The 24388-nt window shown below is 46.5% G+C and overlaps 1 protein-coding gene across 1 annotated transcript in view; it reads right to left on the minus strand.

The window, feature by feature from the left end:
- LOC137596708 (seizure protein 6-like) overlaps positions 1-24388 on the minus strand; it is a 108817-nt gene that overhangs the window by 63004 nt on the left and 21425 nt on the right. The window contains exons 2-3 of the mRNA XM_068317420.1: positions 10525-11010; positions 6548-6681 (exon numbers count right to left, since the gene is read on the minus strand). Coding sequence (XP_068173521.1) covers positions 6548-6681; positions 10525-11010 — 620 coding nt within the window. The remainder of the gene's footprint in view (positions 1-6547; positions 6682-10524; positions 11011-24388) is intronic.

Below are 24388 nucleotides of genomic sequence, written 5' to 3' on the forward strand. Positions count from 1 at the left end.
CTTCTACTGCGCTGCAAAGTTTAGCCCGTGGCTACAGTCTTGTGAGTGTGTGCGCTACTATTCTTTCAAAGTGCAGTCAATGCAATCACCTCTTTGAAGAAAACCCACGTCGACCTTTCTGACAGTGCATAAAGAATGACGAGTCAAAAGGGTAAAGATATGCATGTTTATGCTAATGATGCCTAGCATTGCCATGCAGCTTTGGTTGAATTAATTATCCCCCGAGTATGTCATTGCTCTCGTTCCTCAGCTCCTCCAGCATTCAGCGTGAATGGGATTACTGGTCTGGACGACAACACTATAAACCTACTGGCCTCGGTATGCAGAGATGGTTTAATGGCTTCAGTCACACACACAAGCTTAGACATTCATTATGCCCTGATGGCTCATTATGACAAAACTAAGCACTAAGAGGATAAACTTAAAAATGGACTGAAACCTTCATCTAGTGCAAATGAGTAGGAACCTATCTAATAGCGATGCCCCCAGAGGAAGTGAATGTCTCCTACTGCTGCTGGAATGGGCCTCAGCATTGACGGATGCCTCCTAATCAATCTCTGTCATCAGTACAGACAGGGACAGGAGATAGAACTGTGCTTTATTGAACGGAGGTGGAGTCTGGCTCAGCTAAAGCAGTCGAGGCTATTGATTCGTCATTCGATAAGCCGCGCTATTCGTAGCCAAACCTTTGCTGAATGTTGTTTGTATCCGTTTCAAGCTCTCTTCAAGGAGATCACTATATGGCCTTGGCTCTGATCTTTATATGGTCAGCTGGGGATTTGCACTCAAGCTGCACAAACTAGGAAGCCTCTCATTAAACTAGAAGACTGTGGAAGTAATCACAACACGGTGTCATTGCCCACAGCAGTATCGATAGAGAAGCCAGTGTAAGGCACATTTAATATCTGATACACGTTTATGTATCTGGGAGGAGCATTTCATCAGGATGTGACCTTTAATGCATGTTAAACCGACCTGTAGGACCGCCCACTTTCAAAGTTTTAGCTAAATGAATCCCTGCATGCGTTGCTTCCACGCTGGATTGTTGAGTTTCTCCATAATCAGCCTGTCCTGATGAGTCTCTAAGGACTACAGGCTCAGAATGCTGCTGTATTTGTACCGACTAGATCTAATAGGAGATTGCGTATCTCTCCTGTATTAGCCTTGCAGCTCTGACTCCCTGTAAAACACAGAGTACAATGTAGAATCTTTCTGCTCACGTACAAAACGCCCAGAGGTCACGGCTTGAGATAACGTTTTTGTGTGATTTAAAACTATACAAACAAAACTGCCTTGACACACACCGTCTTTTCTCAAATGACACTCGGTTGCGTCTAAAGGAACCCCACTGCATCGGTCCCCGACTCCCCAGGGTAATGGGGTTGGGTTTTAAATATGGATGGTCTATTTGGAAACGCCAAAGCTTTGAACTTCATGAATGTTGGGTCATCATAGGAGCAGGACAGGGTTTGAGGTCAATACCGGCCTTTCGATTAACTAAGGATGATCTGGTTGCTCTGGTTTCATTGTTGAGGCAGTGTTGCCATGGTCCCAGCTGAGTGTCTTGGTTAATGATGCTCAAACAGCAAATATAGAGAATCAAAACTACCCACTGACTCACCGACGCCCAAGAACAAGGGAAGGTAACGTAAGATCTGTATTAAGAAGGTAGATGAAAGTATCGTCTTGTTGCTATGGAGGCCTGAAGGTCATCCACATCCCTTTAATAGCAGACTGTTTATCATGACAGGAAGTCATAATTATTATCCCAATTGGGGGGGGGGAGTGGGAGTATTCGAAATGGTGTTCTCTCAGTCGCAGCGCATTAGCTTTAGCCGTGACGCAAACTCGATGTTGCAAAGGTCTGATGGCTTCAGAAAAGAATTGCAACGACAGAGTCTTCACATTTGTGGGGAGCGTAAGCAAGCAAAGAGAAGGAGATTGAACAAACTTTACCCCAAGGCTGCCCCGCTGGGGTGATGAACTCTCTTTTCTCCTTTGCCAGCAGCACTTTTCACACGTTCAGAGTGCAGCCCGAACCCAGATACATTTTCACAGAGTTTTCAGGGCCTCACACCCTCAGGACCAGCACTGTGAGAAGTTACTAAAGTATATGAATTTACTGGAATAATAAAGTACATTCTGACTGATAAATCCAGTTCACCAGGCTGCCTGAAAATACCTGCAGTCTGTCACAGAGCTGACACAGAGGGGAAGGAGGAACACTGGAGAACAGGGAAACACCAGAATTTAAACAAGTTCAACTCAACATATTCTTCACATTCACACTCATTATGATTTCTACTACTGCAATGTCTCTGACACCAGATTTTGAATCCCATTTAAATGATGTAAAACCCTTTTCTCCATAATGCAAAGTGCCTGTAGGGTATGTTCCACACACTGGATAAATCATATCTGTTTAGAGCACACGGAACAACGGGATTATTTCTTTATTATTAATTATAGGTGTGCTCTGTGCTTTATGTTATACATAAATTCAAACAATCAAAGTGTCATCCTTAAAAGCCTGGTGTGCCTGCATCAAATTTGCTCTTTGAAAGACGAACCTTTTTTATTCTAAGGGACTCTTGCTCTCTTCCCGTTCACCACCCCTACATTACTTCATTTGACCGTATCAGGATAAAAATAACAACATCTCACTCTAGTGGCAGCTGGTTGGGTCATTAAATTTATTATTCTGATTAATAAAAATAAATAATCTCCCCAAGGGGATAAATAAATCATGTTTCTTTGTCTTTCCGCTAACAGCTGATCAGATAGACGTGGGTAAAACATTAATAAGGGTGTTATTACTCATGTCGTCCAGCGGCATGACTGACACGCGTCTCTGCTGTCTGTGTCATTTATGCACAAGGAACAGCAGCTACTTTTCATTCATTATCTAAACCTGAGGACAAGCCAAGAATTACTGTCGCAGCTTTAAATGGAACGCAAAATGTTCTTCAGAGGAATGTTGGTTTTATTCCATTCATCGTCATTGTTAGTGGAAATCAAGCAAAGTCCGTCCGCTTTTGATGCTGTATTTATATCATTGGTATTTAATTTTCTTAAAAGATGTTTTTTTTTGTTCACCAGGCTGATTCATTTCAGGAAACACATTATTGACATCATGTAATGCTCGCTGCTCCCTGGCTGCACTTCATCCTCATTGACTAAACATAGGGATTTCTTTTTCACCATGGCAACAGCCAGTAAACCTGAACACACACCACCGACCCGTCCCTCTGTGAGCCTATAGGGGCCTCAGTTCCTAAATGATGAACACCAGAATGGACATTTCTGCTTGTTTGTGGTTGTAAAGACAAAAATGGGTGTTCTGACCTCCGATGTGCCCCGAGGAACAATGACGTGTCTTATTACTGTCGTGAACCGACGTGGAACAACTGGAAGATTTTAACCCTTTACTCACTAATCCCACCTGTGGGCATGATGATTGACATGGCTCTACAGGTGAGTAAAGTGTGTGAGGTCCAAACCCGATTACAGTCGTGGTGTTTATCAGTTGTAAAACAAAGAGTCATCAGCAGAAACAAGAAAAAATGATCCAGATGATCAGTCAATAGAGCTGAATAAAGCTCGACATCATTTATTATGACTCTATCAGGAGTTTGATTTGTTATAATCAGAGTTGAAGGTCCAGATTGACGAGTTTTCTCAATAAAAAATACTGTGACTGGATTCCAGAACAGAATCTGAAGGTTTTACAGAAATCTCAGGCAAAGTTGGGTAGATTGTTAGAGAATGACCTACGGGTAGGTCTCTACACGACCTGATGACCTCCGCCACCGAGCGCCACACCACCCCTCTGGCGGCTGTCCTCCCCCAGAGCTGGACCACATGAACCCGACCTTCACTAGAAACGTTCCACCGACGTCTGGGAAAAGGAGGAGGGACGTAGTTCCAGACAGACGATGGGAGGACCTCTACACCGCCCGATGGGCTTTAGAAGGAAACAGACATGCTAAAAGTTTCCAAGGAGGGGGTGAGGAAGGCACCAAAGATGGATATGAACTGTTTCATATGTGTGTAACATGTAATATGTGTAACATGATATGATGACGACCTGTACGTGGCTCTGTCCGCGCTTCGGGTTTCACCTGGTGGAACCTGACGGTCTCTCGTAATCAAAACGCTCCATCAGAGGGAATCCGGCTTATCTTGTACAAAAAGACAATCAGATCCGACCCCCAGGGGCTCATAAAGACCTCTGGAGTAGATTAATGAGTGTTTCCCGATAAGACAAATTGCAAGCCAACCTCTTAGTGAATAAAAAAGCTTAGCTTGACCTCCTGGGGCCGCCTGACGTACGCACAGCATTCTGTGTGTGCGTTTGTCTGTCAGGAGACGCAAACCTTTCAATTTAGTTAAGAGAAGGAAGCCGGAAAGACATTTTGGCTGAGACGCATTAAAGAGGTCCGTAAACAAACAGAAGTAGAGGACAGATAATCCATGAGCAATTAATTAACTGCTGCAGCTCAGCACCATCCGGACACCAGAGTCATCTTTAATAATGAGAGTAAGTGGAGGAGAGCGGCTGGCGTTAATTTAATCTCAGGTGCTGCTCTGCTTTCACCTCCTCCCCTCCTCGTGTCTGATTCTTATCTTTCCTCTCCGGCTCCGAACATCGATTATCTCCTCCGTCGTCTCTGACATGATTTGCTCCTGATTTCACGATGATTTTTTTTTAAAAATTGTAATCCCATTGTGTTTTCACTCGTTTGTTTTATCCGAGGGCGTTGTTTAAATTATGAATGACGGCTTTATAATCAGATCTAATTAAAGCATCAATGATCCTCTGGAAATTTGCTCTTTTTTTCTATTTTGTTTTGCTCTAATTGATCACAAGTTAACTTTGCACACAGATGATTCTACCAGAACGCTTCACCAGGCATATTGTGGGTTCACAAAAGCCCATCACTCCCTATGAAGTGACCCCAGATTAACTAGTTTGGAGGCTGATTTTCTTTCCTATCTGCACACCAGATAATCTGGAGGAAGACGATGTACAACTTCCTAATCTCACCCACAAAACTCTGACTCATGACTTCACTATCGGGCCAAAATAGCTGTGAGGTAGGACAAAGCCAGACCTACTGGAACCTCATAAATCTGAGAGTTACCAGCCTCTGAATCTCTGGCCAACTAAGCTAGAGGACATATAGCTCTCAAATTTCAAAACTCAATCCTGTGAAGTTTAGTTCACTCCCATAGATTCGTCTAAAACAGTGTCCTGTCCCACGTCTCCTTATTTTTGAGATTATTAAAGGAGTTCCTTTATCGACACCCGTTTTTAGTGGTGGGGAGATGTTAGCAAGTCAAGATTAGTCCCGTCTTCCCATCCAAACTATGCCCATCCCCCTCTTATTACCATTTGAACACATTCATCGCTGCTCTCATCCTGTCTGTTCATGTCTTTCTTCCCGTCCTCACCCACCTCCCTCTACTCGCCTCCCCCATCCTCTGATGTCGTCTCCTCTTCCTTCCCTTTTTTCTCACTCCATATCAGAGACAGGAAGCAGCTGGGAGACATCATTGAACAAGATTTGCAAGCACATGCTCATCCCCCCCCCAAAATATATTAGAACAGGCATCTGGAAGGTCAGCAGCGTAATGGCCGTTGTGTATTTTATGAGCAGCAGGAAGCTGAGCTCTTGGAGTTAATCATGTGGATGAGGCTGTTTTCAGGTAGAGACAAGGGCGCAGCTTAAATCATTGCCTGAGCCTCCCCCCAAAAAAGGTCAGACGTTTCAAAGTGCCAGTGAATGCCCCGGAGTGGATGGAGTGGGGTAATCATGTGGAGCACCTGTCATCAGTCCGGGGCAAACACCCCGTCCGGGGTGACATTGGGCGTCTACAGCACCACCAGTATGCAGCGTGTACACACACTCAGTGTGAGATTGATGGGTTCAGAATGTGTTTCCATTCACTAATGAATCATTTTAGTTATTTATTAGGTAAATTTAGCCGCTAAGTGTTTGTGCAGCGATTGATGGTTGGGTGGTGACGTATCGCTGGTCGTTACTCCGCTGTGAGGGAATTCAGACGCACTCCAGACCCGCTGAATACCAAGTGATTCCAACAAGACAACAACAAACGTGTTGTTATCCCGTCATACCCTCGACTTAGAAACCACAGCGACCCTCTGAGAGGGACGCCAGCCTGAGGTTAACACTTTCATCTCCAGTATCACGACTGGAAGAGTGAGTCGTTCACACCGGACACAGAATGAGTCACGGTGTGACTCGGAGGCTGTGACTCGGAGGTTATAGCGACTGTGAGGTACAACAGACCATCAGCAGGTGTGAACACCCAACAGTCCAGGTGAGCAGAGACACACAACGTCCAGGACGTGACAACAAACCTGCAAACAAGAGGCACACACACACACACACACACACACACACACACACACACACACACACACACACACACACACAGGCCATTCCTCTGCTGAGCACTTCATTACCATGGCAACGCAATGAGCCACCCTAGATAGTAGACAGACAGACAGACAGCCTCTTACCTGGACCTCCACTCCGTAGCCCTTGTACACAGTGATGATGTAGCTGCAGTCTGTGGGGGGGTGTAGACCAGGGCGGGGTTGTGGGGGGGTCTCTATGAAGCCTTCTGGTCCGGTCAGGTTCAGCTGACACACCCCTGTGGGGACAAACGGCGTTAGAGAGACTGACCTCACCCATCAGGAACCGCCCCCCAACCCAACAGGAGGTCATGGGTCCAAGTGTGACCTTGTCCTGGTTTTAGGTTCTGGACTGGTTCTCATTTTCTGGTTCCTTCTGTTAACATGAGAATTGGTGGAATTTATTCAGAAAATAAAAATCCCTTTTCAAACTCCGTTGATTATCTGGAAGACGAGACGACTGTAATCGTCTCGTCTTCAGACGTTCGTCCCCTTTATGGATCTGGGGACTGAAGCCTATTGACCTACAGCAGTCCCCACACTGTAAAGTGCATTAAAAAGCCTTTAAGTTTATCAAAAACTGACAGTGTACCTTATACACCAAATTTGTTTGCAGTAGCCCATTTATCAAAGGTGCGCTTTATAATCCAGAGCGGCTTGTAATCCGATAGATTTATATATGGGCAATACTGTCAACGTGTACGATGTGTGTGTGTGACCATTGGTGTGTTTGGAACATTACTGAAACGGAACATTAATGAACATCAGATGGTGTCAGGGATTTTAATCATTAATGGAGTGATGCATAAATAACAGTGGCGACGCCTCGTGCTTCTGCTGCTGGAGGATCACTCCAGGTGATGCATTAAATATACATCTCCTCCATTGTCCAAGTGCATGTTCACCCACCTCCACCCACCTGCAGAGTGTGAAAAGTTTAAAAGCCAGCATATGTGACGATGTGAGGGGGTGTTGGTGCCGATGGCAGGTGTAATCTGCACATCTGTGAAGACTCCATTAGTGCTGGCAGGGACGTGTAGGTTTAGGAGCAGCATATGCCGTCCAGACGAGATGCTCTGGATTGTTCCAGACGATGCTCACCGGCATTCTGCTGATGGATGTGTGCTGCATGATGAAGAGCCAGAACGACAACACGGACCTCACGCCGTCGAGCTACTCGGGTCGTATTTCAAGCCAGAATGGGACAGAGTTCCATTTTCACAATTTACGGAACGTTGTTAAAAGAAAAGGTGACCCTGTCCCGCCGTTTTTAGACATGTTTTTGGAACTGCGGTGGTAAATGGGTTTAGATGAACAAACCCGTATAAATCAGTGTGAACAGACACTCCACCCGACTGTGTGTGAAGGTTCTCTGCTGCTCTGGTTGGCTTTAAAGGCGCCTCAGCTCTGCTGTTGGACAGCTGAGGACTAAATATTTCCTCGTGGCCTTCAGGGGCTTCTGCTCCTCCACCTCCATCATTCTCTCTCTCTCTCTGAGCTGAAAAGTTAACTTGGGCTGGAGTGCTTCCTTCACAGGAGGAACGTTGTGTCTGAGGCTCCTCGTTGTTCCCTCACTGCAGAATGTCTTCACTTGTGCAGATGGAGGACTTGATGTGGTCTATGCCATTAGAATGTTCAGATCATCTGGACACGTCCTAATAAAAATATTTCATTTTTGATTTATTTCCTTCCAAACATTCCTGGGACGTGACTCAGGAGAAAAAGGACAAATTCATCTCACTTAATTCCTGACCTTCTCCTGTCACTGACATACGAATGATATCTTAACGGTGACAAAGTGAAATGACATTCGTACTTCATGTGTGTGCTCCCCTGAGGAGGCTTCGCTTTTCAACGCAGGAACAAGAACATATAGTCAGTAGTCGAGTCAAAATGTGTTCATATGGTATACTTAAAAACAACTGGCGACGCCGTCTCGTCTTCCCTTTTCCATTTATTGCTAGAAACACAATAAATGGAAAAATAACAACCAAAAGCAGCTCAGTGAAGGTAAATCATGATAAAATCATGGAGCTCAGTTCCAATTATAGTCATGGTTAGTGAGAAAAGATGGTGGGGGTTCACCAGTGGTTTAAATATGTCTAAGGACTGCAGATCTGGTATCAGTTAGTGAACCATTCAAAAGGGCTGTAATAATCAAGTATGGAAGCAATAAATGCATCAATCTTCTTCTTCAGGCTTTTCCCTTCAGGGTCTCCACAGCCAATCAGTGTCCTCCATCTAACCCTGTCTTCTCATCCTCTCCTCTCACACCAACTACCTTCATGTCCTCTTTCACTACATCCATAAACCTCCTCTTTGGTCTTCCTCTAGGCCTCCTGCCTGGCAGTTCAGAACTCAGCATCCTTCTACCAATATATTCACTATCTCTCCTCTGGACATGTCCAAACCATCTCAGTCTGGCCTCTCTGACTTTATCTCCAGAACCTCTAACATGTGCTGTCCCTCTGATGTACTCATTCCTGATCCTATCCATCCTGGTCACTCCCAGAGAGAACCTCAGCATCGTCATCTCTGCTACCTCCAGCTCTGTCTCCTGTCAAGCAATCAATACATCAATAATACTCTGTAAATGTTCAGGAGAAACAATAACCTTTGTCTTATGTTCATAGAAAAGTGTTTCCATCCAGATTGAAATATCTTTAAGGCCATTCATCATATTGCCTCTTCATGGGGTAGCATCTAGATGACTTAGTTTTTAATGAACCCCAGGGGAACTCACTTAATGAAACGAGGACTGGGCCCAGAATGGACACTTGTGGGACTCCACAGTTCCCAGGTTGGAGAAGGTTTGTGAGTGGACCGACGCTGAAGCGTCAAAGACAGCTGTGAGGACTAAGAGCAGCAAAGTCAAACTGTTTCAAACACTGTGTGGGTGTTAGGGTGTGGTTTAAAACCAGACTCACTACACATCATGGGTTTGACAGAATAAAACTACTCCATCCAAAAGATCCACACTCTGAAAAGACGTCCCCACACTGTCCTGAAGTATTAGTGGATGTTCTACTGCACAAAACATCTGGAACACAACCTTATAAAACATACTGTTAAAGTTAACGATACTAGACCCAAATTTATTACAATGTCTTTCAGTAAATGAGCAGAACTACCATTTAGAGAAAAAACCTGATGAACAGCCCTCTAGTTCGGGCTCAGATGGAGGGCAGAATAGGTTCACAGCATACATCGACCACCAATTATAAAATGATCATTACTCACATTACAGTTTCAACCTCTCTGTCACGTAGGTCGGGGTATGGACTCAAATGCAGGACACCATGGGCCCGGCTTTAATGCACGATTTAATCAAAACAAAAACTCAGGCAGAACAAGGCAGGAACATCAGGATCAAACTCCAGGAAAAACGAACCGGCAAAGAGCTCTGACCAAACCTGGCTCAAGAAGCCTCATGTTCATCATCCCAATTGAGTCCAGGTGTGAAGACCAGTAACGGCTGTGGTGATGAGCAACTGTTGTGGAGAGGACCAACAGGTGTGGAGCCGAGGCTCCACCCACGGTTTGGCCTCTCCCCCTGCCACACACCAGCACAGCCACACTGAGCCGTGACACTTCTGCCCTAATTCGCTGGAAAATTCTGAACGGAATTTAAAATCTTCTCCCTCAAAGCCCTTTCTCGTCAGGCACCAACATACCTCCACGAGCGTGCGCTTCAGCACACCCATTGTGATCCAGCAGTCTCCAAAACTAACAATACATCGAGAACCTTTAGATGTCAGGTTCCATCTTTCAATTTGGGTCTGAGACACCTCTTCACATTTACAGGTGGGCTTAAAACATTCTCTTGTGATAAAGTTGACAACTAAACCTAGCCTTGGCTAGTGCATAAATATGTTGCTGAGACTTATTTAGTTTTTCTCACCATTCTTTTCACCTTTCACTCTTTTTCATGATACACATTCTCTTTAATTTTGGGGTCCATTGGGGACTGAACCCCATTAAATGAATCTTTAACAGTTGTTTCACATCATCAAACTATATATATGTCTGAAACTACGTGATTCGTCCAGCAATGACTAGCACTAATAAGACTGGTCTTTCACCTGGACTCTTGATGGTGGTGGTGGTCCTGGTGGTGCTGGTGGTCGTCTCCTCTTCTGTGCTTCCATGTCTCACAGCCGTCTTCATTCCCGCCTCCTGTGGCCTCACCTGAACCGTCTCCCTTGATGCAGTAGCAGGCGGCGTGACGGCGTTGCGCTCAGGGTCTTTCAGGACGACTGGAATCGGGGTGTGTGAGACGGAGGTGGCAGCTGTTGCTGAAGTTCCAGGTGTTGTTGGTATGCGTTCATCTTTATTATCCGCTGGAGTCTGCTCATGGTTGAGGTGTGGACTGGATCCTCCACCGTCTTCAAAATGAGGGCGGGGCAGGACCTGGTGTTGGGCAGGATCCCTGTAGACGGGGTGATGGTTCAGGACAGGAACAGACGGGGCCGTGGTCACCACTTTTTTACCCGCGTGGGTGGTGGGATACAGACCGGCCGGGTTCTCTGTGGGGCCCGTCTGGGCAGCAGGACGTCCATCTTCAGTGGCTGGAAGAGAGTGAAACGTGAGTTAGGATGGACTTGGATTCAGACCTCTGGGCCACAGAGGTGGAAGGCTTCACTGACTAGTTACTAGTGGTCTGTTCCTCTCTCTACACACACATACTGAATATATATCCACTCATCGGGTCATTTATTCATCATTCATGAAAAATACAAGCTTCAGTGATTTTGACAGCAGAAAGTATAACTTCATAGCAGAGAATAAATCTGGGATTGCGTTAGTCTCTTTATCTCTGGCTGTTCGCGGCTCTGCTCTGCTGCTCTTGGCTCTGACACAGAGACGGAAGCAAACGCGTCTCACGCGTGTAGATGGAGCCCAAAACGTTCACGCTGAGCAGCGCCGTACAAAGACGGAATTTAGCCGCATTGCCTCCAACACCTCATTATGTGGATCAGTGCATTAGTGCTATTGTACCAAAACGCCAGGCAGTACAACCCAAACAATTGGGCTAAATTGCTCACATCATTGGCTTCTTCCCTCCTAAGCCTCCTCATAATAAGGCTTAATATTCGTTCCTGAGGAGATTTGATGAGCTGCTATAATTCTGCCGGCGTAATGATCGGTGCTCACCTCCTGAGTGCACCTGTGAGATCTAATCAGAGCCCCCTTCAGGAGGCTATCATCGCTGACGGAAGTCTTATGTTTCTTTAACAATGCTTCATTTCCACTATAATGGCTCATGCCTTCTGTTGTCTAATCGCTATCTGCTTCAAACAATCAGGATTTATCGCCGCCGCCTCTCTTTCCACCCAGCACATCACTTCTACAAGAGGAATAATGACAGGAGGTCTGTCATCGCCAACGACTGACAGGCTGAGGAACCCGCTCTGTGCTTGAGTGGGTTCCTTTGACCCAATGGGGAGAGCTTCCAGGAGTCTGGTGGTCACTCCAGAACGCCTCTACCTGGGTTCAGGAGCCTACAGGTCCCGTCTTGCTTTTCTTGTTGTTGCAGATGTTCTAACAGCCACATCCCAGTTGTCTCCTACACAACAACGTATGCATGGTCTAACACAGTGGTCCCCAACCCCCAAACCCTGGTCCATGGACCGGTACCGGTCCGTGGGTCATTTGGTACCGGGCCGCACAGAAAGAAAAAATAATTTACATTACTTCAGATTTATTTATTTCAGAGTCTGAAAGATGTTTATTTTGAAAAGTGACGTCTGTCCCGCTTGACAGGTGTCGGTCAGGTGACAGGTTACCCGCCGTTACCCCTAAATTAACCCCCCACAACCGCGTCAGTGTTCTGGATTAAAGTCAAGGCAGATTATCCTGAGATCGCCCAAAAAGTGTCTTAATCCCTGCGTCCATTTCCAACCTCCTGTCTCTGTGAAGTGGGATTTTCTGCAGTGACCGTAAAGAAACCCAAACTGGAGTAGACCGGACGTCTGAACACACCGAGATCAGCGGTCCACGACCACTAATTCATTATTGTAATTATTATTAATTGATTGACTTGTTCACCCTTTGATTGGAAATGATCAATATTTCTTCTGATTGTAAGTCACTATATTTCAAAATAAACCCCATTAGTGGCGTCACTTGAATCGAGTTTTTAATAGAATTATTTCTTACAATTATTCCGTTTACAGAGATGTTGATTATCAATTTATGAAAAAAAAAGTTTGTTTATTGTCTGCATTTGACATATAACCACTGACTACAGCTGTCCTGGAGTCATGGACGATTATCGATCAAATGAAGACCGGTGCGTTAAATACTGTTAGATTGAAGCTACAAAGGTCGGGGACCACTGATCTAACACGTACGTGCATGTACTGCACAAGTCGAGTGTAAAGATAATTCCTCTTCTTCTTCTTCTTCTTCCAGCAGACCTGCAGTAGTCAATAGATTTATCCTCCTCTCTATTTTGCATCACTACATGTTCGGTGTCCCATGTGTGACTCCTGCTGGTCGAGTGCTTCTTCACGTCCGTGTTTTCAGGCTATAGTTGTTCTTCTCAGAGTCACTGACTTATGTATGAGTATTCATCCTGTTACTCCAGCTGGAATCCAACAAAAATCACTGGCATTCTGGAGTTCAATGAACGATGACTGTGGTGAAACACTTCATTTAATCTAATTTAGCTGTGGAGAGCCATCGTCATCACTTTGTTTGTGTGTCTGCAGTGATGTCATCATGTTACATCACAATCAGCCAACAAGGTCTCAGAGCGACTCTAAACTGTGGTCCGTCGCGCCGCTGAGCTAACGGATGCTAAAGGCAACAATATGTGTTGGCTGAATAATTGAAGGCGTGTTGACGTCTCGGCGTGTTAAATATTCCTCCTTCCTGCTGCTGTTCCTCCACATCAGCTGCAGTTTTCACCACTTTTTGATGCAGCAAGAAGAAGAATGTGGAAAGGGCAGAGCACCGTCAGGGGGGCTTTGATGTCCACACACACACGCGCACACGCACACGCACACGCACACGCACACACACACACACACACACACACACACACACACACACACACACACACACACACACACACACACAAATTAAATACAGAGAAGTGAAATATATGAATATTTCATTGAGGTGTGGAGGAAAGACTTCCTGTATGAGATGTTAAACGTGTGTGTGTGTCACGGTGTGGGGGGGTCCAGGTTGTCCATGATGGACTAGGGTTTTTTTTTTTCATCCACACCCCCCGCCCTAAGGGTCTCCTGCTCTCAGCCAATCACAGAGCTGCTCTCCTGATCAGTTGCTTCACATCCAGCACCTTGAAGGATCTGAGCTTCTACAGGAAGTAGAATCTCCACGCGTCCCAGCTGTTGGACTTCCTGTTCCCCCGGCTGTCCAGGGTCCTTCTGGGTCTTCTATACCTCCACTCCTCACTACCCCCCCCCCCCAGTGAAGCTCAGCTCAGAGGTAAAACACCCCCGTCTGCCTCAACATCTGATCAGTGGATTCACTTTAACTCTCGCTGAGGATCATCTGTGATCCTCTGACTTCAGCACCTCCTGACTCGGTTCAGTTCACAGCTGGTGTTCCACTGCTGGGGTGTGTGTGTGTGTGTGTGTGTGTGTGTGTGTGTGTGTGTGTGTGTGTGGTCGCTCCACAGACGCTGGTGTTTTCCCTGCTTGAATAAGCTAATAGAACACGTGTTCCGTGTTGTGAGGAGCATCACATCAAATAAAAGTCTCCGTGTGGATGAACCGAAAGCGACATGCGAGGAAAGGAACGACCCGTCAGCGCCTCGCCGGGGGGGGGGGGGTCTCTTTGATTTGTGTGTGTGTGTGTGTGTGTGTGTGTGTGTGCAGATTGAGACGTGACTGCTTCACATGAACCAGCAGGTCAGGGTCAGGTTGTGGTCAGGAGGTCATGTGACACGTCTCGGTTCTGACAGAACGGGTCACATTGCTGACATGTGACTGAGCTTTTGTTTGAAACCACAGCGTTGGATCCCCTTAAATGTGCAACTTTCTTTTAATGAAACTGTTGCAAAATCATCTGTTTCTGTCCGAAGACGTCCGTTTTTAATGGGACGTGATCAGATTGATCTGATGGGAAACGAGCAAAAATAATTAAAAATGTAAATTTACAATAAAATTTACAATAAGTAATAATACAATAAAAATAAATAAAATAAAAAATAATCAAATCAAATAAATAACACAATAAAATTTACAATATTAGAATAAAATTTATTCAATTATATAATAATAATAATATATAAATATATGTATATAATATATAATATAATAATAATATTTTACAGCTACACTAATAACTGAATAAAATCAGCCATTCTCCTGAAAGCTGCAGGAAAATTTCTGTTTTTCCTTGATAAAGAAAACTTAAAACTCAATTTTGTGAAGCGTGGGGAGACAAATGGTTAATCATTTAGGAATTTCTGTGAACTTTGTGTTCCAACAGTGTGTGTGTGTTTGTCACAGTGATTTATGTGTGTGTTTGTTCACACATAAAGCGGGACGTGAGGTCCGTGCAGCCGATGTTCCTCTGAACAGACTCGACTCAGAAACAATGAAAAAGTTCAAGTAACTCAGCGCCTCTAATGAAAAATAAAGCCCTTAATCCCAAACGTGGAGGAAAACTGCCAAAAATATAATAAGGTAAATTCAATATAATGCAGATTTATGCAGCTCTAATTCCATCACTATAATAACAGAACGTCAGCTCTCTGTTCCTCTTTTTGAACTTCATTTTGATTCTGCCTCTTTTATTTAAATCAATGTCAGTGAAGTTTAACACGTCCTGAATAAATCTCATTAAAGGAGTTTCTGCCTCTTAAACCAGTGTGTGTGTGTGTGTGTGGGGGGGGGGGGTACAGTAATTAATTAACCTTCTATAAATTAAATAATGATTATATAGAATTGATGCAAATAAACACGGATAGAAACCATGAAACATCTAGAAACGGAGGAAACGGTGATGATGAGGAACACGTTAAGGAACAGTTGTGTGTTTTTCCTTCAATAAGTATCAACATTGGAACATTAACATCCCAGAATATGTGGAAAACATGTCAGCAGAACGACGACACGCTAACAGACACGCTAAGGGACACGCTACGCTTTCTATTCAGGCACAAACAAAAGGAAACGGGACGTCAGAAGCAGGTTCTCCAGCATCTCGTGCTGTTGGGTGACTGGAAACGACAGAAGGAGCAGATCTTTATGCTAAACGACATCATGAATATGTAATTATGCTAACGCCTCATGAATTGTAACGCATGCATGAAAACAGCAGAACGTCGTAAATGTAGGAGCCACTGGTCATGTGATTCACCCAGAAGGGCTCCTGTCTGACTGGATGAAGGAACAGTATGGTGTGTGAGTCACATGACCCTCTGAGTCACATGATGCACGCGAGCAGATGAAAGAATTCTTTATTCCCTTGAATGTTCTTTAATTATTCGTGTTACACGAGGCGGAATTGATTGTGAGGACACGAGGTCGCCGCTCCTGAATACCAACCAGACTGTTAATCCGCCGCCGCCGCCAGCAGGAAGTAGCTCGCTTTAGGATTTCCTTCATGGGATCGATCCACCGACACCTGAGAGCAGCGCTCCATCACGCCATCACGCCATCACGCCATCACTCCATCACTCCATCAATCCATCACGCCATCACTCCATCACGCCATCACTCCATTACTCCATCACTCTATCACTCCATCACGCCATCACTCCATCACGCCATCACTCCATCACTCCATCACGCCATCACTCCATTACTCCATCACTCTATCACTCCATCACGCCATCACTCCATCACGCCATCACTCCATCACTCCATCACGCCATCACTCCATCACGCCATCACGCCATCGTGCCATCTCCCCATCACTCCATCATGTCATCACTCCATCACACCATCACGCCATCACGCCATCACCCCATCACGCCATCACTCCATCACACCATCACGCCATCACCCCATCACCCCATCACGCCATCACTCCATCACTCCATCACGCCATCACGCCATCACGCCATCACCCCATCACGCCATCACTCCATCACACCATCACGCCATCACGCCATCACGCCATCACCCCATCACGCCATCACTCCATCACTCCATCACGCCATCACGCCATCACACCATCACTCCATCATGTCATCACTCCATCACGCCATCACTCCATCACACCATCACTCCATCACACCATCACACCATCACGCCATCACTCCATCACACCATCACACCATCACACCATCACTCCATCACACCATCACACCATCACGCCATCACTCCATCACGCCATCACTCCATCACGCCATCGTGCCATCACGCCATCACTCCATCATGTCATCACTCCATCACGCCATCAATCCATCACGCCATCACGCCATCGTGCCATCACGCCATCACTCCATCACGCCATCAATCCATCACGCCATCACGCCATCGTGCCATCACGCCATCACTCCATCACGCCATCACTCCATCACGCCATCAATCCATCACGCCATCACGCCATCGTGCCATCACGCCATCACTCCATCACGCCATCACTCCATCACGCCATCACACCATCACACCATCACGCCATCGTGCCATCACGCCATCACTCCATCACGCCATCACTCCATCACGCCATCACTCCATCACACCATCACGCCATCACGCCATCACTCCATCACGCCATTACTCCATCACGCCATCACTCCATCACGCCATCACTCCATCACGCCATCACTCCATCACACCATCACGCCATCACGCCATCACTACATTACTCCATCACTCCATCACTCCATCACGCCATTACTCCATCACGCCATCACTACATCACGCCATCACTCCATCACACCATAACGCCATCACGCCATCACTCCATCACTCCATCACACCATCACGCCATCACTCCATCACGCCATCACGCCATCACTCCATCACTCCATCACTCCATCACTCCATCATTCCATCACTCCATCACGCCATCACGCCATCACTCCATCGCTCCATCACTCCATCATGCCATCACTCCATCACTCCATCATTCCATCACTCTATCACGCCATCACTCCATTACTCCATCACGCCATCAGGACCAGAGCGTGGGTCCAGAGACACTCTGCAAAGGCTAGTCAACGCCCAACAGCACCATCCATCCATCATCCATTCATCCATCATCCATCCATCCATCATCCATCCATCCATCCATTAATTAATTAATTATTTCATCCATCCATCATCAGTTCATTCATTCATTCATCATTCATCCATCCATCCACCCATCAATCATCAATTCATTCATTCGTCTATCATTTATTCATTCATTCATTGATCCATCCGTCCATCCGTCCATCCATCATCAATCCATCCATCCATCCATCCATCTATCATCTATCCATCCATCCATTGATTCATTCATTCATTCATCATTCATCTATCCAGCCATCCTTCCATCCATCATCAATTCATTCATTCATTCATCTATCATTTGTTCGTTCATCATTCATCCATCCATCCATCTATCCATCCATCCATCCATTCATTCATCCATTCATTCATCCATTCATCCATCCATCATCCATCCATCATCTATCCATCATCCATCCGTCCATCCATCCATCCATCTATCATCCATATGTCCATCCATCCATCCATTCATCCATCCATCATCCATCCATCCATCCATCATCCATCCATCATCCATCCATCCATCATCCATCCGTCCATCCATCATCCATCCATTCGTCCATCCATCCATCTATCCGTCCATCCATCCATCATCCATCATCCATCCATCCATCCATCCATCATCCATCCATCCATCCATCCATCATCCATCCGTCCATCCATCATCCATCCATTCGTCCATCCATCCATCTATCCGTCCATCCATCCATCATCCATCCATCCATCCATCCATCATCCATCCATCATGGTGTGGTGGACCCTGGTTCTCCTGGAAGCTGTCTGAAGGTCTGTCCACTCTGACACCTCTGGTGAAGGTTGCTCTCTCGTCTCCATGACGACGGAGGACAAAGAGGAGGTCGGGTGGATCAATAGCAGCTGCGACCGGATCATGGAGACGTATTGATCCGCGGCTCAGAGGGAGGAGGGTGATGCTGCGTGATGAAGGACCGTCATTCAGCAGCAGAGGAGACGGGTCATGTGACCGTCCCTCCACCAGGAGACAAGTCATGTGACCGTCCCTCCACCAGGAGACAAGTCATGTGACCGTCCCTCCATCAGGAGACAGGTCATGTGACCGTCCCTCCACCAGGAGACGAGTCATGTGACCGTCCCTCCATCAGGAGACAGGTCATGTGACCGTCCCTCCACCAGGAGACGAGTCATGTGACCGTCCCTCCATCAGGAGACGAGTCATGTGACCGTCCCTCCATCAGGAGACAGGTCATGTGACCGTCCCTCCACCAGGAGACGAGTCATGTGACCGTCCCTCCATCAGGAGACAGGTCATGTGACCGTCCCTCCACCAGGAGACGAGTCATGTGACCGTCCCTCCATCAGGAGACAGGTCATGTGACCATACCTCCACCAGGAGACAGGTCATGTGACCGTCCCTCCATCAGGAGACAGGTCATGTGACCGTCCCTCCATCAGGAGACGAGTCATGTGACCGTCCCTCCACCAGGAGACGAGTCATGTGACCGTCCCTCCACCAGGAGACGAGTCATGTGACCGTCCCTCCATCAGGAGACGAGTCATGTGACCATACCTCCACCAGGAGACAAGTCATGTGACCATACCTCCACCAGGAGACGAGTCATGTGACCGTCCCTCCACCAGGAGACGAGTCATGTGACCGTCCCTCCATCAGGAGACGAGTCATGTGACCGTCCCTCCATCAGGAGACAGGTCATGTGACCGTCCCTCCACCAGGAGACGAGTCATGTGACCGTCCCTCCATCAGGAGACAGGTCATGTGACCGTCCCTCCACCAGGAGACGAGTCATGTGACCGTCCCTCCATCAGGAGACGAGTCATGTGACCGTCCCTCCATCAGGAGACAGGTCATGTGACCGTCCCTCCACCAGGAGACAAGTCATGTGACCGTCCCTCCATCAGGAGACAGGTCATGTGACCGTCCCTCCACCAGGAGACGAGTCATGTGACCGTCCCTCCATCAGGAGACAGGTCATGTGACCGTCCCTCCACCAGGAGACGAGTCATGTGACCGTCCCTCCATCAGGAGACGAGTCATGTGACCGTCCCTCCATCAGGAGACAGGTCATGTGACCGTCCCTCCACCAGGAGACGAGTCATGTGACCGTCCCTCCATCAGGAGACAGGTCATGTGACCGTCCCTCCACCAGGAGACGAGTCATGTGACCGTCCCTCCATCAGGAGACAGGTCATGTGACCATACCTCCACCAGGAGACAGGTCATGTGACCGTCCCTCCATCAGGAGACGAGTCATGTGACCGTCCCTCCACCAGGAGACGAGTCATGTGACCGTCCCTCCACCAGGAGACGAGTCATGTGACCGTCCCTCCATCAGGAGACGAGTCATGTGACCGTCCCTCCATCAGGAGACGAGTCATGTAACCATACCTCCACCAGGAGACAAGTCATGTGACCATACCTCCACCAGGAGACGAGTCATGTGACCGTCCCTCCACCAGGAGACGAGTCATGTGACCGTCCCTCCATCAGGAGACGAGTCATGTGACCGTCCCTCCATCAGGAGACAGGTCATGTGACCGTCCCTCCACCAGGAGACGAGTCATGTGACCGTCCCTCCATCAGGAGACAGGTCATGTGACCGTCCCTCCACCAGGAGACGAGTCATGTGACCGTCCCTCCATCAGGAGACAGGTCATGTGACCGTCCCTCCACCAGGAGACGAGTCATGTGACCGTCCCTCCATCAGGAGACAGGTCATGTGACCGTCCCTCCACCAGGAGACGAGTCATGTGACCGTCCCTCCATCAGGAGACAGGTCATGTGACCATACCTCCACCAGGAGACAGGTCATGTGACCGTCCCTCCATCAGGAGACAGGTCATGTGACCGTCCCTCCATCAGGAGACGAGTCATGTGACCGTCCCTCCACCAGGAGACGAGTCATGTGACCGTCCCTCCACCAGGAGACGAGTCATGTGACCGTCCCTCCATCAGGAGACGAGTCATGTGACCGTCCCTCCATCAGGAGACAGGTCATGTGACCGTCCCTCCATCAGGAGACTGGTCATGTGACCGTCCCTCCATCAGGAGACGAGTCATGTGACCGTCCCTCCACCAGGAGAGGGACAAAACACAGTTGTGCAGCAGAATTGTGTTTTTTAAATCATTTCTAGCTGTTCTGAACGACCACTGAAACCTGGTTGGGTGGTCAGGTGGTGACCCTCACCTGACCCGGTGCAGGACGTGTTCTTCTGGTCAGGAACCAGAGACTTCAGGACGTTCTGCTGGACCGCAGACTGATTTGCATGCAGCCGACAGAACAAACACGGATGGCGGTCAGACGTGTAATCTGAGCGTTGATGCGTGTTCGATGTTTGACTGAGCGTAAGAAGAAAGGATCTGAAATCTCATCACTTTTATTTATTTTTTTTTAGGATTGCAAGACATTCCAGATGTTGAGGTTAAATAGAGCCTTTACTGAATGTCGTATTTAATTCAGTAAGAAAAAAATAGTTTGACAAAGTTCAGCCGTCTCCCACTCCTCCTGTCGAAGGCAGGAGAAAAATGCCAAAATAAACCAGAGCGCAGATTTAAACATGATATATTATATAAAGAATACAACCTGCATCTAATGACACGTCTCGTTTGTCCCATGAACTTACTCAGATGTTCTAAGTGTAATTTCTTTCTGTTCAGATTCCACTCAATAGTTGTGTATTTGTCATGTGACCCCTGACAAAGTGCTCAGACGACACCACAGACGGTGTCATCGCTGCTATCGGCTGTTTGAAGGTGGAACAAATGCAAATATTTCTTCACGCAGGTTAGATTTTCATTTGCTGCCCCGAGGAAATGAGTTTTTATTCTGTGCTGTGGTTTAAAGGCAGTTTGGTGTGAAGCCAATTTATGCACAATATCAGTTCACATAATCCTAGATCTTAGAGTCCATGTGACACGTGTTTATAATCCCATCGTCTTCATGTCCTGTACAACAGAAAAATAAGGCTAATGTCACCCCAGCCATGTTTTTATTGAACATGTGGTACACACGCTTGTCCTGTTGTTATTCATATCATATCCTGAAGCAGTGGTCCCCAAACACCGGCTCACGACCCGGTACCGTGTCATGGGTCATTAGTTACCGGGCGGCACAGAACATACGAATTTTTCTTTCTTTATTACAAGTCTAGAGATGCTTTATTTTGAAAAATGACAGAATGCATGCGTCTGTGCCTCTTGACAGGTCTGGATCACGTGACAGGTTATCAGCCGTTACCCCTAAATTAACCCCCCACAACCGCGTCAGTGTTCTGGATTAAAGTCAAGGCAGATTATCCTGAGATTGCCCAAAAAGTGTCTTAATCCCTGCTTCCGTTTCCAACCTCCTGTCTCTGTGAAGTGGGATTTTCTGCAGCGACTGTAAAGAAAACCAAACTGGAGTAGACCGGACGTCTGAACACACTTCAGGTGTCAGTGTCTCCGTTACCCCGAGATCAGGGGTCCACAGCCACTAACTCTCAATTTTATAATAGTAATAATAATAATAATCATAATAAAAACAACAACAACAACAACCACAACAATAATAATAATCATAATCATAATAATCATAATAATAATAATCATAATAATAATAATCATAATAATAATAATAATTATTATTATTATCATTATTACTGTTATGATTATTATGATTATTATATAATTAATATATCATTTTAATTGTAATAATAATAGTTTTTTTAATATAAATTTTGTCATAATTATTTCTTTTACAGAGATGTTGATTATCAATTTATGAAAAAAAAAGGTTGTTTATTCTCTGTTGATGTCTGCATTTTACATAAAATAACTGCGGTGTCTTATTATTCGACTACAGTTTTTCATAACAGGACAGTGAAAATATTCTTAGATGGCGCCATAAAGGTTGGGGGCCGCTGTCCTAAACCACTGTGATTTCTTCAATGCAGCGTCACACACGTTTGTGACTGTAGTTTACATATAAATGTGTTTTTGGACACGTCAGATTATCACCGTCAGCCTCATGAATCAAACCTACACATTTCCATCATGGTGACATACAGCTAGCGACCTCCAGCTAACGGTAAACTGTGTGACTTCATCCCAACGCCACTGGAACCCTCCCCTCCTCTCGTCTCCACCTCTCTTCACATCTCTGCCTGTTTTGTCTCCAACATTCACCCTTGAGCTACAGATTAGCTATGCCGCGTCTTTCTGAAGCCGTACAAAGCCGAAGCAATTAAAGGCTCTTCTCTTGCTTACCGAGCTCTAATCCAGACATGCTTTTATTGCATTTGATTTTTCTCGCTGCCTCTGCCAGGAACGCTGCGAGACGGGGACGCTGCTCTCGCTCCGAGTCTAGTAATAATCAGCCAGGATTCAAACTCTGCTCAGGTACAGGCGGCTGTCACTTTCCCAGCCATGAATAGCAAACAAATGCATGTAAAAAAAACACACACACACACCCTAGAGAGAAGCCTGGATCCACCTATCAAACGATGCCCAAATTGCTTGGCAGCCTCACACACCAGCGGTGCCAGGAAGTGTTATTTAGAGGGTGAGTACTCGCTGAGACAACACGAGCGTCTGACCTGGCGTAGGCTGATTCAGACCTGAGGAGATGAACAACGCTAACTGGGAGCAGACTGATGAATGGACACACAGGTGTGTGTGAGTGTGTGTGTGTGTGTGTGTGTGTGTGTGTGTGTGTGTGTGTGTGTGTGTGTGTGGTGTTAGCAGTGAAGCACAGCAGCAGCGCCATCGCCGGTGTCTGCAGGCAGAGATAACACACAGGGGAGGCTGTTCCTCCAGTCGTCAGACAACCTGCAGAGACTCTGTTCACCTGTAACTCCTCGCGTTACGTCCACCTTGACCGGTTGGGTGGAAAAGAAATAAATAAAGGGTAAGAGACAGAGAGGTAGACAGACAGAGAGTGGCAGATAGGCCAGATAGAGTCAGTGTCTTCTATTATTATTATTATTCACTAGATTTGATCTATGGTCAAAGCTAGTGCATAGCTTTGCGATCCAGCAGCTTCGGTCCACACAAGTGTGGATACTAATATGTTTTCTAAAGCGGTTCGCTTTCGATAGCTGCTGCTCTCAAATGTCAAATGTTGAACAACAAAATGTACTCCTTCAGATTTGGAAATGTTAACAAGTGAACCAAATTTCAGATTCGGTTCACGTGCTACCAGGGCGTGCTAACGTCTTGACTGAGTGTTCTCCAACAGATGTCGGCCAGCCTTGTGTCTTCTTATGTGCGTTTACCGTCGACATCAGTCCTAGGATTCGGTAAAAGTTTTCAACAAGAGCTTCAACCATGAAAGACTGCTCCGAAAAACTGTGTGATCCTCCCTGCAGGACAAAGAAACACTACTGGACTTAATCAGGGAATAGAGTTTATGTCCAAAGAGAGGAGAACCGTAGAGGAGCAGATAACCAACAGCAGAAGATGTGAAAACAAAAGATGTATGAACACGGAAAATTAGGAAACAAATTCATTACTTAGTCTGTGTCAGGAAGCCTCCAGCTAAGTAATCAGTGGCAGAAGGCCGTAAATGTGGAGGCGGTGGCGTTCCAATCCAAATGAGAAGTCACAATCCAATTAGATGAAGAAATATGAGGGATGGCTGAGCCGGGATGTGGAACCATCAGCGGCTCATCGCTGGGGGGGAACAACAGCAACACCTCGGCTGCTTAGCGCCAGCAAACATAATAGATCACCTGGCTGACTGCAGACACACACACACACACACACACACACACA

The sequence above is a fragment of the Antennarius striatus genome, chromosome 6 (genome assembly GCF_040054535.1).
Source record: "Antennarius striatus isolate MH-2024 chromosome 6, ASM4005453v1, whole genome shotgun sequence".
NCBI lineage: Eukaryota > Metazoa > Chordata > Actinopteri > Lophiiformes > Antennariidae > Antennarius > Antennarius striatus.